A 16,116-nucleotide genomic window follows, 5' to 3' on the forward strand; every position below is an offset into this window, starting at 1 on the left:
TATGATTGGATTTTGTGCTTGGAAGAGAATATAACTGCAGGGTATGCAAGCCCTTGTTTGAAATAAATGTATCTGGGTGTGTGTGTGTGTGTGTGTGTGTGTATGTTGACAATGTGTGATTGTGTGTGTGTGAGTATGTGCCAGTGCTTATGGCACATGGCATGGCCTCAGCTCGATTTAACCCTCCACTGAATGCCAGTGTGACGCCAGTCAGACTTTGTGTGGCCACATACCGCCACTGAGGAAGATATGGAAAAAATCTTTGGAACAGTAAGTCTTGGAGATTACGTGGTTCCTTTCAGCTCTAGCCTCAATAATACCTCAAATCCATAGTACCATCTCACCACAATTTGGGGCTTTTATCTTCATCAAAAAAATGAATTTGATAACAACTTACAAGCTGCAGTCTTTGACACTCTTGATGGGACATATGTGTGTGTGATTGAAAGATTTCTCTATCTTTGTGTGTGAGAGTGAGAAAGCACGTGTGCATGTGTGTGGGTGTGTATGTGTGTGTGTGTGCGAGCGCGTGCGAATGCTTTTATGCGTACCCTTGTATTTGCTTGTGCAAAAATGATAGGGGCCTTGAATGGGGGATTATATGTAGAAATAGCAATGGATCAACTGAAACACAACATTGGCTTGATTTTTTAATTGCCTCTTGGCTGCAGTGAATGGCTGATGCAGCTGTCGAAGTGAACAGCTGCTCGCCTAAAAAGATTGGACCAAACAGACTCTTAGAGGGTGAAAAGAACAATGCCGGATGAATCATATGCAACAAATTAGGTATTTTGTAATTTCACAACTCTTAAAAAAAAATGCATTCTGGATTAAGAATCACTTTTATTGCATGTGTACATTAGTTCCAGGGTGTGTTTCCCAGGGAGGTGGCAAGGATGCATTTTCTCATTTCTCTGGGTAGAAATACTAACATGAATTGCATTAATAAAGAAAACTTGAGCTGACTGTTTTTTTTTTCAGTTGTTAATGTGGAATTTGTGAGTTTACAAGTTGCAGTTTACAACTGTGGGGGAACCAGGGGGTCTGAAAGATTTGATGGAGCAGTCTGTATGGATTTCCTGCACAATATTTGTCAGACTTGAATTAAGTACTGTTATTCACTCGCTCTCTCTCTCTGTCTCAGTCTGAGGCCCCGTGGCTGCCTAATTCACGTCTATAAATCACAGGAACGTAGGCTTATATCAAGGGGAGAGCGCTCTGAGTCAGTATAGCAAGTCTCACATTCACGTCTCTAAACCCTTTATGCATCAGCGAACTGACAACCAAACACAGATTACGGGGCATGATCTCTCTTGTTTTTGAATTCTGTGCATATCATGACTTAAAAGTGACAACCACATTAAAGAGTTTCATGTCGATAAAGCTGTGGGCCCATATTGTGTTTTCCACTCTTGCTTTGCGTAAACACCGGTGTCTCAGTGTTTGAGCAACAAAACCAAAGCTAAAATACATGCAGAAATTCCATAAAAGGAGAGATATCGATAGGGATGGGTCTGGGCCAGAAGTGGATGAGTACCGTGATGACAGACAGAAGTCTCATTCATGATGCACATGTACTCAGTTTACACTGGGCCCAATGATCCACTGCGCTCTTTTGTTTGTCCGATGGAGTTTTAGAGAATATAGGAAGCTTTCCAAATGTGACACATGGTTTTAAGCCTATGAATTTCTATAAATACACAAAGTATAAATGCAGCGTGGGTGTGTTTGAGAGCATGCATGTTTTCTGAATATGGGATTGCACATTAATCTTTTTTCCATTCTATGTCTCTTTTCTCTATTCACAGAAGTGCCCTACCCAGATATGTCGGAATTAGGCCGCAACGCTCACTTACCATCCTACTCTAATCAAAGTGCCGATTCTTGAAACGGACAGCTGTTGTCATGTGCCTTGATTCCAATGGCTATCTGTTCATGTGGCTGCCCATGTACTTAGTTGGCCAGCTGAAGTTGTAGAGTAACGAGGGTTAACTGCATCTGTCCATTCTGTTAGAGCACTCCTCTAAGTCACTACACGGCATAGACAGAAATACTATTGATCCAAGGTAAGTGTTTTTTTTCTCCTCTGTCTTGATTGATAATATACCTGCATTGAAGTGTCCCTCAAGAGGTGAATGAAGAGGCAAAAAACAACAACAAAAAAAACAGTTGTAAACCAGTGAGGAATGTTGTGTTCCAATTGTAGATCTGACAAATATCCTTATCTTGGGGAAAGGAAGCAAGTGAATCATAATGATTTTTTTAACACTCTAGCCCGTTGCTGGTGTAAATCAAAAAGTAAAACAAAGAAGAGCTGTTTTTTATATCAGACTGTTTGACAGTTTTGTTAAAGTAAGTACAAGTGTAAGAGTCATAGTAAAAGGAGGGAAACGGTTATATCAAGCTCGCAATATTGTACTCTTACCTCTGCCCATCAACCAGGTATCGCACAGCAGAACCTTGCCATGCTCACACTTTTCACATGCTTTCATTTACCCCCCACTGCATTACATTACATTTCAGATCATTCTTTTGGCAAACAATTAAGATAAAAGAACATTAAAATCCTCTCATTGTTAATTCATCTATCTGTGATCAAGTTCAAGGCAGATTTCTTAGTGTGCGAGGCAGTATTCAATCACTGCAGATTAAGTGAAGGACTTAATTTATCACAAATACTTCTGGAGGGGTCTTTGTGTTAAGTAGAAATTGGTCAGAATTTTGGCTCCAGTGGCAACTTTGAGATATTTGGATTCCAGATAGATATTCAATCAATACAGAGGCTGATTGAGGATATCAGTTTGGCAATTCAACTGTAGACATAAAAACTACTTGAAAGTTGATGTAATTTTTGAATAATAAGTTGTATTTTAGCTGTTTTAATATGACAATCGAACTTTTTTCTTCTAATAAATTTGACAGCTGCACATTGTGCAGAGGTGATCTTGAAGGCATATTATTTAATCGGTAATGTGTCTAACAACTTGAAAACAGGAATATTCCTTTGGTATGTGATTATGAGTTGCACTGAGCATTTCCTTCTGCAGCTCAGAAGTACAATCGAGTCATAAGTGATCTGACATAGATTTGTTTTCAAGGTAAACAATTCAAAGAATTCAGAGAAAAAAACAGAACAACACATTCTATATGGACTTATCAAACTTTATATTTGTTGATTGGTTTTAATTCACCAAGGAAATGTGGAAAAATTATGTGAATTTTGAAATTCTTAAAGACTGATAAGCTCTTAAGTCCAGAGGGTATCATTACTTATACATAACTTCTTACTTCAGGTATGGGAGCTTAGAGACTCCTCATAGGCCATTAAGGACTTTGACTCTCCTAAACAGAGCAATGTTTGCTGTAAGTACAATGGGTTCTTACTGACACCATGCATTAAACTTTTTGTGATAAATAAGCCAGGAAATAGTCAGTTTGACCAATATATGAGCATTCAAGATTGCGGTGAGGTTAAAAATCAAAACACACACTCAAACACAAAAGTGGCCCCGAGGTCAGAGGTCAAATGACCCTGAACTCTCTCTTTTTGGTTGAAGACATCACAGACCCCTGTGTGTACTGGACTCCATTTATTTTACCCATCATCCCTCATCAGGTCAGTGACCCCACGACCCCAGAGCTAGGGTTACCTGTCAGTTGACTGTCTACTCATGAGCAAAGGGATTGTAGCTGTGTCAACATTTGTTATGTGAGAAAAAAGAATGAACAAAAGAAAACAACCGTCTTCTATACGGTAAAAAACGCATTAACAAATCAGCTGAAATTAAAAAAAAAGAATAAATCGCTTGATATTGAAACATATGAAGAATCAAGCTAAATAGGATTTATGGATATGAAAAACTAAATGAGCAAATGAACGCTTGCTTGAATAACTTTTAACATTTACCTGCAAAACAGGCCTCCCTCCCTCCTGTGTGTGCTGTCAGATATCAATCAGAGTGCTGTAAGTGGTATCCTTGAGTAGAGATACTATCACCGCTTCCCCATATACACTCACACCATAGCTTCCCTTATCTCTGCTGAGATAACAGATCCCCTCTAACAGCAAGAGGCCTGAGCCACACACACACACACACAGACACACACACAAACATGCACAACACACACACTTTCTAGATCTCGCTCACTCTATCTCAGTGGTGTTATAGAACATTTCATTTCAGACAGGGGGCCATAGGAAAAAAAACAGTCAATTTGCAATGGTTCCTGTTTAAAATTCAATAAGTGTGTCTCTCATAGTAGAGGCTACTGAGAACATGTGCTGCTTCTGATTCTTATCTATGATGTCAGCCTTTAAACATAACATGATACCCATCTCAGCTGACACGTGTAGATGGGCTTGAAATTAAACAAAATTCAAAAGTGTGAAAACAATTATTTTCTGCAACACTTCCTTTTTATTTCCATAATTTAATTTTCAAAGCATAAAAGTTTGAACACCAAAAGTGTTTATGAATACCAATACAATACCAGAGAGAACAGCTTATTTGGTTGGTTTATTTGGAGGATATAAACTGGAATTTAGAGAACTAGTTGACCTTGTGTATCAATCATATTTAAATGCTAATTAATAAATTGGAAATATAAATCGGTTTAATGTTGAATTCCAATATTAAAAGAAACATCAAAAGTGCGAACATACAATACAGCAAGGCTTTGGTCACAGTTATAAGCCACAGATGAGGTCTAAACTAAATACGTTTTAGGAAGAATTAAATAATTGAATTCATAAATATATGACTGTAAACAAATTGATGAGAGATGTAGGTCAGTCATGTCTCTGGCACTACCACTTTGAATATAACAAATATAAAGTATGTTTAAAAATGTCACTGTGACAGTTCATAAATATTCATTACCAAATTCCTATTGTATCAACATTTACCTTATTCTCCTGTAACACAAAATATTTTATTTGTTCAGTTGCAGCTGTGTCACTGTAATACAAAACCGTCACGATCATTGCAAACCAAAACAGTAAATCAAATGAATCACATGAAATCATATGCTTGGCAGTGGACACCCTGAAACTGACTATACACTCCACATTTTTAACCAAATGTCAGTGTTGGAAGAACTCTTGTGTCCAACAAATGGTGCTGGTTGAAAATTGATATACATTCTACAAAATAAATAAATAACAATAATAAAAACACCCCCAGAAACTGAAACGTTAAGCATTCTTCTCAACTAATATATTAGAATTGTATTACATATCATCAGTCAGGCTCTATAATAAATTAACAAACAGACTGAATGTATTTAACTGGCTTAGCTACATTGTATTTTGTAGAGCCCAAATGTATGATCAGTGCAATAACTTTGATTGGGGGCTTCAGAGGAGCAGGCTGAGATGGTCCTTGCCCTGTTTTCAGGCTTCTACCAAACCACAGCACACTGGGCCTAATAACAAAAACAAGCATCCTGGTGTGGAGCTGGTCCCACAGTGTGAGGACCTTAATGAGGAACATGTGGAGCTGCCTAGACACACAGTCAGAGGAAACCCAATCCCTCACCCCCCATTCCTCCTCCCATCCCCCTCTCCCATTCTTTCGTTCTCATTCTCTTTCGCTTCACTCACTACACTCTATGTCACTTACTCCATCTTTTAAAGCACCATTACTTTAGAGCCTCCTCTATAAGACACGTTTGAATTCTATTGTGCTAGGACAGGTGGTCCATTGTCCAAGGAGACATTTTCAAGCTTTGTTTTAGCCTTACATGAACATATCCACTGGCCTCTTTACTCTCTCTCTCTCTCTGTCTTTCACTTCTACGACGTTTAGCTACTTCTGTGATACAGATTTGTTACTTTGCGAAATGCAGGCTGGCTGTGAAGAAACAAGGTGAGAAAGCTGTCTTTCTCTCCTTATCAGGACTGACAGGTGGTCTCAAGGTTTCTTTCATGAAATGAATTCATTCTTACTGTCCACCTGGATCAATTAACTGTTTGCTTCACTGCTCATCACTCTTGCTATGCAGAACTTCATTTCACCCCGGCTATCAGCTTACTAAGTGCTATTGTGATTTTTCTCTGTGCTTTGATTGTTGCTTTCTAATCACGGTTATCACTATTGCTAAACCTTTCTTTTTCTCTTCACCTGTTACTGTGTTAAGTGAGCAGAGTGTTTTTCTCCCTCAGGAAATGCTGTCAAACTGCAGTGGGGACAAAAAGTGTAACAGGTGAGACACATCATGATGGATATCACTTTAATTTGACCAATACATTTTACACCAACATCTATCTCCGTGACTACATCACTAGTCCATGCCACTGTCATCAAGGGGAGTGCAAATTTAACCATTTTAAGACAGATTTAAAATATAACTATAAAGTAATGCCATAAAGCAGATCAACTGGCCAAGCCTCCAAAATTAGCTGAACAAACACAGTAAGGTAGAGCTCTTGGGGAATATACTTGGCACACTGGATCCTGTGTGACAGAGGCCCCTCTGGCAGCTCCGAACAATCCAAACGTTCCACTTGGGTTGAGCTGTCTTCGTTTCCCACTCCACTATATATATCAGTCCCACATCAACATGGGCTTGTGAAGACCTTTCACAAGACTGACAGGCCACCTGAATCACACAATTGTGCGGCCGGAGGAGCCAGCATGTGTATAGAAAAACCAGTGATCCAGTGACTGTCTGGGTTCACTTCTCTCTCATAAAGTCAGGAGGGTGCAGGGGAGAACTGCAACCCTAATGTTCCAGCAGCACCAAAACAAAGCTTACACTTTTCATCAAATCCAAGAAATGTGAACTTTGCCCATTAGTGTTCTTAATACCAATATTTTAACCTATAATTTCTTGGCAGCACAGAAAAACCACTGAGTGTTTCAGGCAAGGGCTGAAAGCTTGCAAGTCTCTGTGCCTTGCAGATGGGCCGTCCTCACAGCAGCTGTGCAAATGAAAGACGAAGTGTCACTGAAGAAGTGAGAGATGGAAAGTTGGCCACAAAAGGAAAAGAGTAACACATGAGTTGCTAACTGAAAATGTAATGGAAAAACTAATGGCGCACACATTTGGTGAGAGAAAATCATCGGATCTGAGCATTAAATGTGACTTTAGAATGACAATAATAACCAATGACAATGTTTTGTCATTGGTTAAACACACAAACACACACTCAAACACAAACAGTATATATGTTTGTGAGTGTTTGCTTGTATTCAGCGCAACAAAGTAAATCATGTGTAATAGGTCCTGGCAACACTCAATATCTCTGTTTACCAATAAAAGCAATTCAAATTGGAATCTTATCTAAATACACCAGTTCAAAACTAAAGTGTCACCTTGCAAACACAAACACTGACACATATAACTGTCACCTTGCACTTACAACTGCCAATCACACGATGTTGTTTTCGCACCTTCTGGGGTGACAGAAACCTGCTCAATGCTGAAAACGCACTAACATTTGTCTCAGGGAGAAGGAGGAGGAGGAGGAGGAGGAGGGGGAGGACAGATGTCTTGCGGGCTTTGTAGTGCAAAATCCGCCGCAAGAACTCCTCACCAAAGTGTTTTTGTTTTGTTTTTTTCGGGGCCACCATAAAGCCCCAGATTCCAACCTCAGAACATTTATCCCGTAGATGGCAGGCAATCGTATAACCATTATAACGTGACACCATGTGATTTTTCAATTATAATCGGGACAATTGTAGTTTTGCCTCACGCCGTCCCCCTGACTTCGGGGGGCAACTTTTCCGCTCTCCTCTTCCTCAGTAATTGCCTGTGCATGTAAATATCAAGCGGTTAGTGAATAATTAGTCTTTCATTGGCCAGCGATCACCTCTGGGCCCCGTCGACACGTTAGACCCCTCCCCCGTAGAGCCGCCCCGAAGACAGGGGCCCCTTTTGAATGACAGCGCTTGGAAAAGAAGACGAATTTTTGTTCGATTTCCCGCAGCCACAGCGTCGATGAGAAGCAGTCGAGGAACTCCATTCTAACTGAATGGATTGGTATGGGTAGAAGCGGACCTCAGATCTCGGCTAAGCGGCAGCTTTGGGACTGTGTAACGCTGACGATGGTTTTCCTCTCGCTGCTGTTTCGACCAGGTAAGTCAGCGCCTCTCGATCCGCGTTCCTCCGCTCGAGTCCGGCGTGCGGAGCTGCGTCCCGCTTCCGCTGGAATGGAGGTGGAGATGGAAAAAGTTAACTTTTTTTCCTTCTCACTGGCAACGCGCGGTTAAACTCAAACCGTCGAACGATTTAAAACGCTCCTTGCTGTTAGTTGCTCGAGTTCTGGGTGTTTTACGAAGAGAAAACCGCGTTTGGTTACTCACTCCGCGGACGAAGTAATGTCCTATTGCTGCTGAGGCTTCAGCTTAGTGGACCGCTAGCCGAGCAGCACGAGTTGACTCTCACGATCTACGTCTCTCCCAACAAATTCACCAATTTCCACACAGTAAACCGCGACTATAAACGTGGTATTCTTTATTCCTCCCCTCCATGCATCTCGTTAACCAAACACAAAGTGTCGCCGCCGTTCGAGGTTTTAGCAACAAGTGTGAAGTTACGGTAGAACTCTCGGTTAGCATTGTTGACTCGCAACTGCCGTCCAGCAGCCGCAGTCCGACCGACCGAAAACTACAGTTTTCTCAACGAGAACATAGCGCTCGTCGAAAATTCGCTTTGGTACTTTTAACCACTTATGTTTTTAAGCAAACATTTACACCCAGTTTCGGGCATTAGAGTCGCCGTCGAAGCTAAAGGTATGCTGGCCACGGTATTCTTCCCTATTCATGCCTAATTCATTAACTCAGTCAGCTAACACGCATGGGGTCAACTTTTTGGCCTCTGAACGTGTTGGTCGCAGCATAAGAGAAACTAAACCACGGTCAGCCATCAAAAAGTCCTGGAGGATTTAAATCATTTTTATTTACATTACTAGGTTTATTGGTTTCACATGTGATGGTAAGTCCTGTAGGTGCCTCTTGGCTTTATGGTCATGATAGGAAAATGGAAAGATGGCTTTAGACTTCCACTGTAAAGTCTACACTGGATGAAATCTTGCCTGTCAGCTTTGTTGAGACATCACACTGGGCAGGTTGTTACAGGATAGCCTCTTGTCATCAGGAAATCAATTTCAAATTGACTCAAGGTAGTCTGAAACAAAACATCAATAATCCCTTAAAATGGCATGGTTACATGTAAATAGATGAAAAGTATAGTTCTCCACCTAGTGAGATTACTAACACCTTCATATTATATTGTTGTTTTATTGTCACAGATTTGGCAAAAAATACTGCATAAACATTATCATCATGACCTTGCCAACTAAGTGATTTTGCTGAATACATCTGTAGCCCCTGTATTTGTCTTTAACATGGTTTATAAACATAGTTTATACATTGCATTTAGTCTGTAGGTTTTCTCTTGTTTATAAACATGTATATTGGAGTTGCAAAATACAACTATGTCAAAAAAACTTTGCAATGTATAACAAAATTATTACCATTGTATATTATAGTGATCCTTAAGAAAAGAAAATCACTTCTCTTTTCAAGTTGAACAGGTTTTGTCAGACATGAAACTTCATACATTTACTTTTATTTTTTTTCTTTGACTCTAATCATACTCACTTGTTCAGAACTCATTGCAGTGGTGTTTGTGTGGTCAGTTGAATTTAATCGCCGGCTGTTTCCCTCATGAGCCTCACACTTTTTGTTTTCAAGTATCAGAGCATGAAGATCCTTCAGAGAGATGCACAGTTGTTGATGTTTATGCATGCACTGATGGTCAAAATGTGTCAATCAAAGCAGACTGTTGACCCTGCAGCATGCCGGGTGATGCTTGTTGGAATTCAGAATAGGGATGTGAGAGGCCTCTGGCCTGGCCTCTGGCCTGGCCTTTTGCCCCTTACCTGAGTTGTATCATGGCTCATGTGTGACATGCATTAATGATATAGTGCCCTTTCAGAGTAGTACCATAATGTTTGGATGCACACATTGGACATTGCCATGTTTGGTGTTTTTATTAATTTTCATTACAGGAAGACATTAAATGGATCATTTTCACAAAATGTTGATTATTCTCTTGCAACAGACAGTCTGTAGACAGTTTTTAGCCTCTATGTAAAACTGTTGCAAGACCAATTTTTTTCAACATTAGAGACAGTCTGACCTCAAGTAACATAAAATTTAAGCCAACTAATCCTCCGCAAAAACTGATATAATATTTGTCTTTCCTTAATTATTACATTTGTGAGTCATGACTTCATGATAAGCCCAGGCTAAACCATCCAGATATCACATGCTGTGCTTTGCTGCCCCCACCCCCAACAGGCTCCAGTTTGGACCCCGAGTTGCTGAATAAGCGTGACTCTTTGTGATACTCCTCTTGTGATCCTCTTGAAGTTAGCTGCCCCCATACAACAAGCCCTACCGTGCCATGTAGAGTAGCTTAATGGACTTCAATTACTTCAGCAACAGCCAAACCACATTCAACACCCTCAGGCAAACTAACACAGGTTGGTTTCCCCCTGCTGTGGAGACAGCATGCTATTTCTGTGAGGGCTCATTGGGGGAAATAAGTATTGACTGACTCTTTAGCACAGTGTGGGATCATGGCCTCGTGAGCTCACATATTTGGGTTTTAATGGCGCTCCTGATTGAGCTTTACTTGATGGTTGAAAAGTTTTCACCCTGCTGCCTCAAAGGCTGAGGTCAGCTAACACATTTGTGATGGATGAGTTTCACCATTCCTGCTCAAGAAGATGATTTCATTGGGTCTTTCCAGCAGGCTTTGTAGACATGATCAACTTCATATTTGTGCAAGATGCTGATGATGGTCGTTGTTTTTTGTTTGTTTCACAGGTCACTGTCAGCAGTGTCGAATACAGCGCTGCAATGCAGAGTACGTAGCTTCTACCTCACCATCCAGTGGTCTGCAGGAGGATGTGACTCAGGATGTGGGCTACTGCATTGCCCTGCGGGCCTATGCCCTGTGCACCCGGCGGCAAGCAAGAAGCTGTAGAGGCGACCTGGCCTATCACTCAGCCGTTTTTCGCATTAAGGAGTTATTCTCTCAGCACAACTGCTCCAGTGTTGGGCCCACATCGTCTGCGAAGGTCCCCAGCACATCTAGGCCGGTTGTGTCGGAGTTGTGCAACTATGAGAATCGGGTCCTTTCCTCCAGTTCAGCTGGCCAGCAGAAAAAATACGCCCACTGCGGATTATTTGGAGACCCTCACCTACGGACTTTCCGAGACGAGTTTCAGACATGCAAGGTGGAAGGGGCGTGGCCTTTGATAGATAACAGCTTCCTGTCCGTGCAGGTGACCAATGTCCCTGTTGTCCTTGGCTCTAGTGCTACAGCTACCAGCAAGGTAAGGATGGGTCATGAAGCTGTATCAGATAACTTATCTGTGAATACATTAAATCTGTCACATGCACATTATGATACATGTTCTGCTTTTCTCCCTTCATTCACCTATATCCCAAATCATAGATTTTTAGTAAGTTTGAAAAGAACAGACTGCATGAGTAAAACTGTCTCACATGTTCAGGTATTGTCATAAAGTATCAAACATGTGAAGTTAATAGTCATTCCATGGTGCCTCTCGAGCCTCCAGCATTCCTCTTGTCTTGGAGCTCCTTCAGATCTATGAGAGGAAAAGAGGAGGGAGTCTTTCAGTGGTGTTGAATCACAGACATGCTTGAGCGCTCTACCTTTAACACATGGGTGGTCATATGGTAGTGATTAACGCTCACTCAAACATTTTCCTCCACTACCACAATCTGGAATGTTTTTTTGCCCCTCTGGTCAAATAATTAACTGGGTGCATTTTGTATAAATATAGAATGATGTGGAAAAATAAAAGAAAAATGGAAAAGGAATGCATTCTTATTTTCTTTATTAATATCACCAGGTCTTTCTTGAGCTAATATTTTTAATTGTTGAAGCCTGTATCTCATCATAAGAGTAATTATGACATTGGTATACCAAGCTTAAAATGCACCAGCCAGTTAAATTGAACGTTTAAACCACTTTTGCGATAAGAGTTTTGTTCTGAAAGGGAACATTTATATCCATTGCTCATAATGTCTCCGATTAAACAGCAATTGAAAACAAAGCATAAAAAAGCAAAACAGAACTTGACTCAACTAAATGCCAAAGTAAAAGAAAACAAAGAATTCTCTTGTAGCAGATGTGCCTTAAATTCGTTCCTCCTTGGCCCATGCCCTGCCTCTTCATTAGGTTCCTTTCAGAAAAGTGGCCTGGTATTTTTTGCACAGTTTTGCCTGCAGAAAAATTAACTAATGTGCATAAGTAACCTCTGTTGTGGAGGCAAAGAAATTTGTGATATTGTATTATACACTTAGGAGTCTCTGCTCTGTCCAAAATATTTATTTTGTTTTGCCAGATGCTAACCTGTTGTGGGGGGAGATCTGTGCCAGCACCCGCATACCTCTATCATGCCTTTGGGGTTGTTTCCAACTGCTAGACATAAGACAGGAAATCATCAATCAAATACAGTATCCTCTTAAGTGTAAACTAAACCACAGCAACCGTGTTGTCAGGTTCTTTGAAGAAATAATGGTTAGACCCAAGTTTTTCAAAGCTCAGCTGGAATACAAATGACAGTCAGTTATTGAGCAGGTGCAGGCAGGAAGAATGTTTTGAAGATCATAGGCTCTTAAAAATTGATGGAGTCAAGGTGATATTAGTGGATCCCTTGTCATTGCTTCTTAAGACAAGTAATAACGGAGCCACGGGGGTGACCTATGCATGGTTTTACTTTGTAAGTTATTTAGTAATTTCTCTATTCAGCGAATGTCATGCTTGTAGTTCAGCGGAACACTAATCACACTAAAGGTTAGCTGGTATGACAATAAACAAAGAGCAAAAACGCTCACAAAAATGATCTTCATTGATTTCAATTTTCTTACATGGTTGGTTCGCTGCTGCCACCTTCTGGTTGTCTGGAATTGTCGTTTGCGTTGTCTGGAATTCTTGGATATATTTGCACTGACAAGCCTTTACCAAAACACATAAATAATTATTGGGGATTTACTGTTATTTCCTTCATGAAAAATTGTCAGTGTAACTAAGTAAAAATTGCAATTATAGCATCTGATTTTCATTAATTATTCCTGTAATTCCCTTTATTTCAGATCACAGTGATCTTCAAGTCTTATCATGGCTGCACCGACCAGAAAGTATACCAGGCCACCACAGAAGATTTGCCTCTGGCCTTTCAGGATGGGACTCGCAGTGGTGGAGAAAGCAGCAGTCTCACCATTATGGAGCGAGGCGTCTCTGGCGTGGGGCGGCAGGTGATAATACAAGCCCGTTACATTGGCACATCTATCATTGTCCGGCGAGTGGGCAGCTACTTGACCTTTGCCATCCGCATGCCAGAAGATACTCTAGACTTTTCGGAGGACAATGGCGGCCTCCAGCTTTGCTTGCACGGATGTCCACGTAACGAGTTAATCAAAGAGCACACTCTTGGCCGTCTGAGCCAGCAGCACCGCACCAATACAGAGTTGGGCCCCCTTCGTCCTCCTCACCAAATTTATACCGTGGAGCGAGCTACGGCCAAGTGTAGAGAGACTCTACAGGTGGAGGATGTGTACTTTCAGTCCTGCGTGTTTGACTTGCTGACCACAGGAGACCCTGAGTTCTCCATGGCGGCCTATGGCGCTCTGGAGGATTTAAAGGCACTGCCACCCAGTAAACTGAAGCAGAACTCACCAAGGACTCCTCGTCTTTACAACCGAGGGATGTCACAGACGCTGGCAACGACGATCAACAGCCACTCTTTGTTCTCACTTCTGCTCCTCACTCTGCTGCTTTTGTAAGATATACATATACAAACACACACATACACACACACACACACACACACATACATACATACATATATGTAGTTCGTGTGTGTGTGTAACAAAAAATATAAGGTGGAGGCGGCAGTATGAGGAATGAGTGACTTGAGTGTGAACATATTGGATTTTTTGTTAATGTTTTTCTTCTCCTGTTTTTTTTTTTTACATTTGAAGGATTCCATACATGATGGGAAATTTAGGAGATGTATGCGTTTGTCATAACATTCAAAGAGGTATAATTCATTTACTTGTGTGGTCTATTACAACATTTTCATGCGCATAATATTAATTGGTTTGGGAAAGTTTGAAAGGGTCAGATGTTATTGTGTTTCCTGAAATGGAGGCAGCTAAAAAGACACCTTTTGTAAATATATAAATTCTCACTCCACAGGAAAATCATGCACAAGCTACAAACACTCCACAATGTGTGAAGATGCATATGAAGCCATGTTGTTTGTGCTTCAAGCAGAGCAATGTGGCTTCTGGATTCAGTATAATCCATCTTTATCAATAGCACTTAAAGGCTTGAACAGCATGTTTTGTGTATTTAAATGTTATTTCTTTGCTTAAATTAACCCTTAATTTCAGAAATTGGCATGATAAATACACAAGATCCAACAACTGATTGTAAAAACTACCTATCCATTATATCATTTTTCATTGTGACATCCAATTCTTCTCATCTCCTGTGAATCATGCTCCTCTCAAGCTGTTTAGCTTCTGTTTGAAAGTTAAACACAAATCTTTATATAATAATATATTAAAAGAGTGTATATATGTGTTTTATATTGTGTAAATTTCCCAGTGTATAGATGTTTTAACTGTAATATGTTTTACATTGTTGTGTTATGTAGATACATTTTAGATAAGTAAACTAATACATGTTGTACCATATCTGTAATTTTCTGTATTAAAGTGTTGGAAACATCTGACTTAAGATTTCTTTCCCCTGCATTAGAAAGAAATATGTAGCTTTGTAACTGTATGGACTATTAAGTTATTTGGAAAGTATTGACATTGATTTTAAGCCTCCATCTGCCCCCTCTCAAGGTGCATGACCTCTTTCCTGGTGATATTTAAAAAGGCAACCATACTTACTATGTCTGGGTTGACACCTCCAGAAACCTCAGATAACATGTAAAATGTTTAAATGGAAGTAGCGGCCGTTTTCTACCTGCACGTGTGATACCTCTCCTGTCCTGTGGAGGTCCTCAGGCTATAAGAGCTTGGAAGTTTGTAGACAGTTTTGACAGTCAGGCTGTGTACCTTTATGGATCCACAGTATGTCTTTAGTGTAAATGCTACCTCTGAGTATTGAACCCGTTGCTGGTTTTATTTTTGTATGCCAGAGTGCTGCACAGTTCCAAATGAGACCTAGTTGGTGATGAATACCAATTTACTCTTAAAAGTGCAGGAGGCTGATATTTATATAATATATAAACAATGAGTTTATGTCATGATGCCAAGGAGGGAGTCATTAGCATTGCTCTTCATCAAAAATCAAAATCAAACTCCGCCTTATAAAGATTCCTTAAAAATGAATCCTGTATAATGCATAGGGGGATGGCATTTTTATGTTAAGTAAATATTACAATGACGATAATATTGCTCAGTGTCAAAACAATTAATCACACATAAACATAAAATGCATTCTGCCCCTGGCCCTTTGTCTCTTAAATAAAGACAGCAAGCGCATGATTTAGAGAACGTCCGGTTCTGCATCCACCAGAGTTTTTTAAAGGTGATGTCAACTACTACATCATATTGCGAATTAAAACTCACAAAATATGCCTGTGTTTTATACTTTAGGACAGCTTATAAGTATGAGTTACTTCAAGACAAGGACATGTGACTGATTTTGTTTTGTAAAAACACTCAATTTTGAATGAATAGTCAACATACTCAGGCCTGCAAGTAAATGGTTGTGTGTTTTTAGTTGTAATTTAAATGTTTCATGTAGCTGTATGTTATAAATGCAACTAAAGAATTATGATATTACTTCTAAGTTGATGATGCAGCCTGTGTCCATAGATTAGCCATCACTTGACACACACACACAGACACACACACATGCGAATATACATAAAAGAAGGATTTAGCTAGAGGATACCAGTTTATGATTTAGCACATCATAGACATCATGGTAGCTTCGATTTTCAGAAAACTACTCGAGCCGGTGGATGGATTGCTCATGTCCCCTCTCTGAGCTGTCTCGGCTTGACTTTCCCTTGTAAACAAGGACAATTACCAAGCTAATGAGTTG

At 40.3% G+C, this 16,116-nt stretch overlaps 1 protein-coding gene across 1 annotated transcript; it reads left to right on the top strand.

Moving 5' to 3' along the window:
• The first annotated feature begins 1,965 nt into the window (after window positions 1-1,965).
• Window positions 1,966-14,795, top strand: rgmd (RGM domain family, member D). Its single transcript, XM_086162415.1, has 5 exons — window positions 1,966-2,066; window positions 6,164-6,204; window positions 7,931-8,079; window positions 10,839-11,350; window positions 13,140-14,795. The coding sequence occupies exons 2-5, from the start codon at window positions 6,167-6,169 to the stop codon at window positions 13,827-13,829; spliced, it is 1,389 nt and encodes a 462-aa protein (XP_086018541.1). The 5' UTR covers window positions 1,966-2,066; window positions 6,164-6,166; the 3' UTR covers window positions 13,830-14,795.
• Window positions 14,796-16,116: the final 1,321 nt, after the last annotated feature.

The sequence above is a fragment of the Fistularia commersonii genome, chromosome 16 (assembly GCF_037954325.1).
Source record: "Fistularia commersonii isolate RoL2024-O1a breed Wild chromosome 16, RoL_Fcom_v1.0, whole genome shotgun sequence".
In the NCBI taxonomy this organism is placed as follows: Eukaryota; Metazoa; Chordata; class Actinopteri; order Syngnathiformes; family Fistulariidae; genus Fistularia; species Fistularia commersonii.

What these genes read in the sequence shown, in the direction of transcription:
- rgmd (XM_086162415.1), top strand. Translation starts at nt 6,167, where the DNA reads ATGCTGTCAAACTGCAGTGGGGACAAAAAGTGTAACAG. An exon ending in CTCGCTGCTGTTTCGACCAG is followed by an intron (nt 8,080 to 10,838) that starts GTAAGTCAGCGC and finishes TTTGTTTCACAG; the next exon opens with GTCACTGTCAGCAGTGTCGA. An exon ending in GTGCTACAGCTACCAGCAAG is followed by an intron (nt 11,351 to 13,139) that starts GTAAGGATGGGT and finishes CCTTTATTTCAG; the next exon opens with ATCACAGTGATCTTCAAGTC.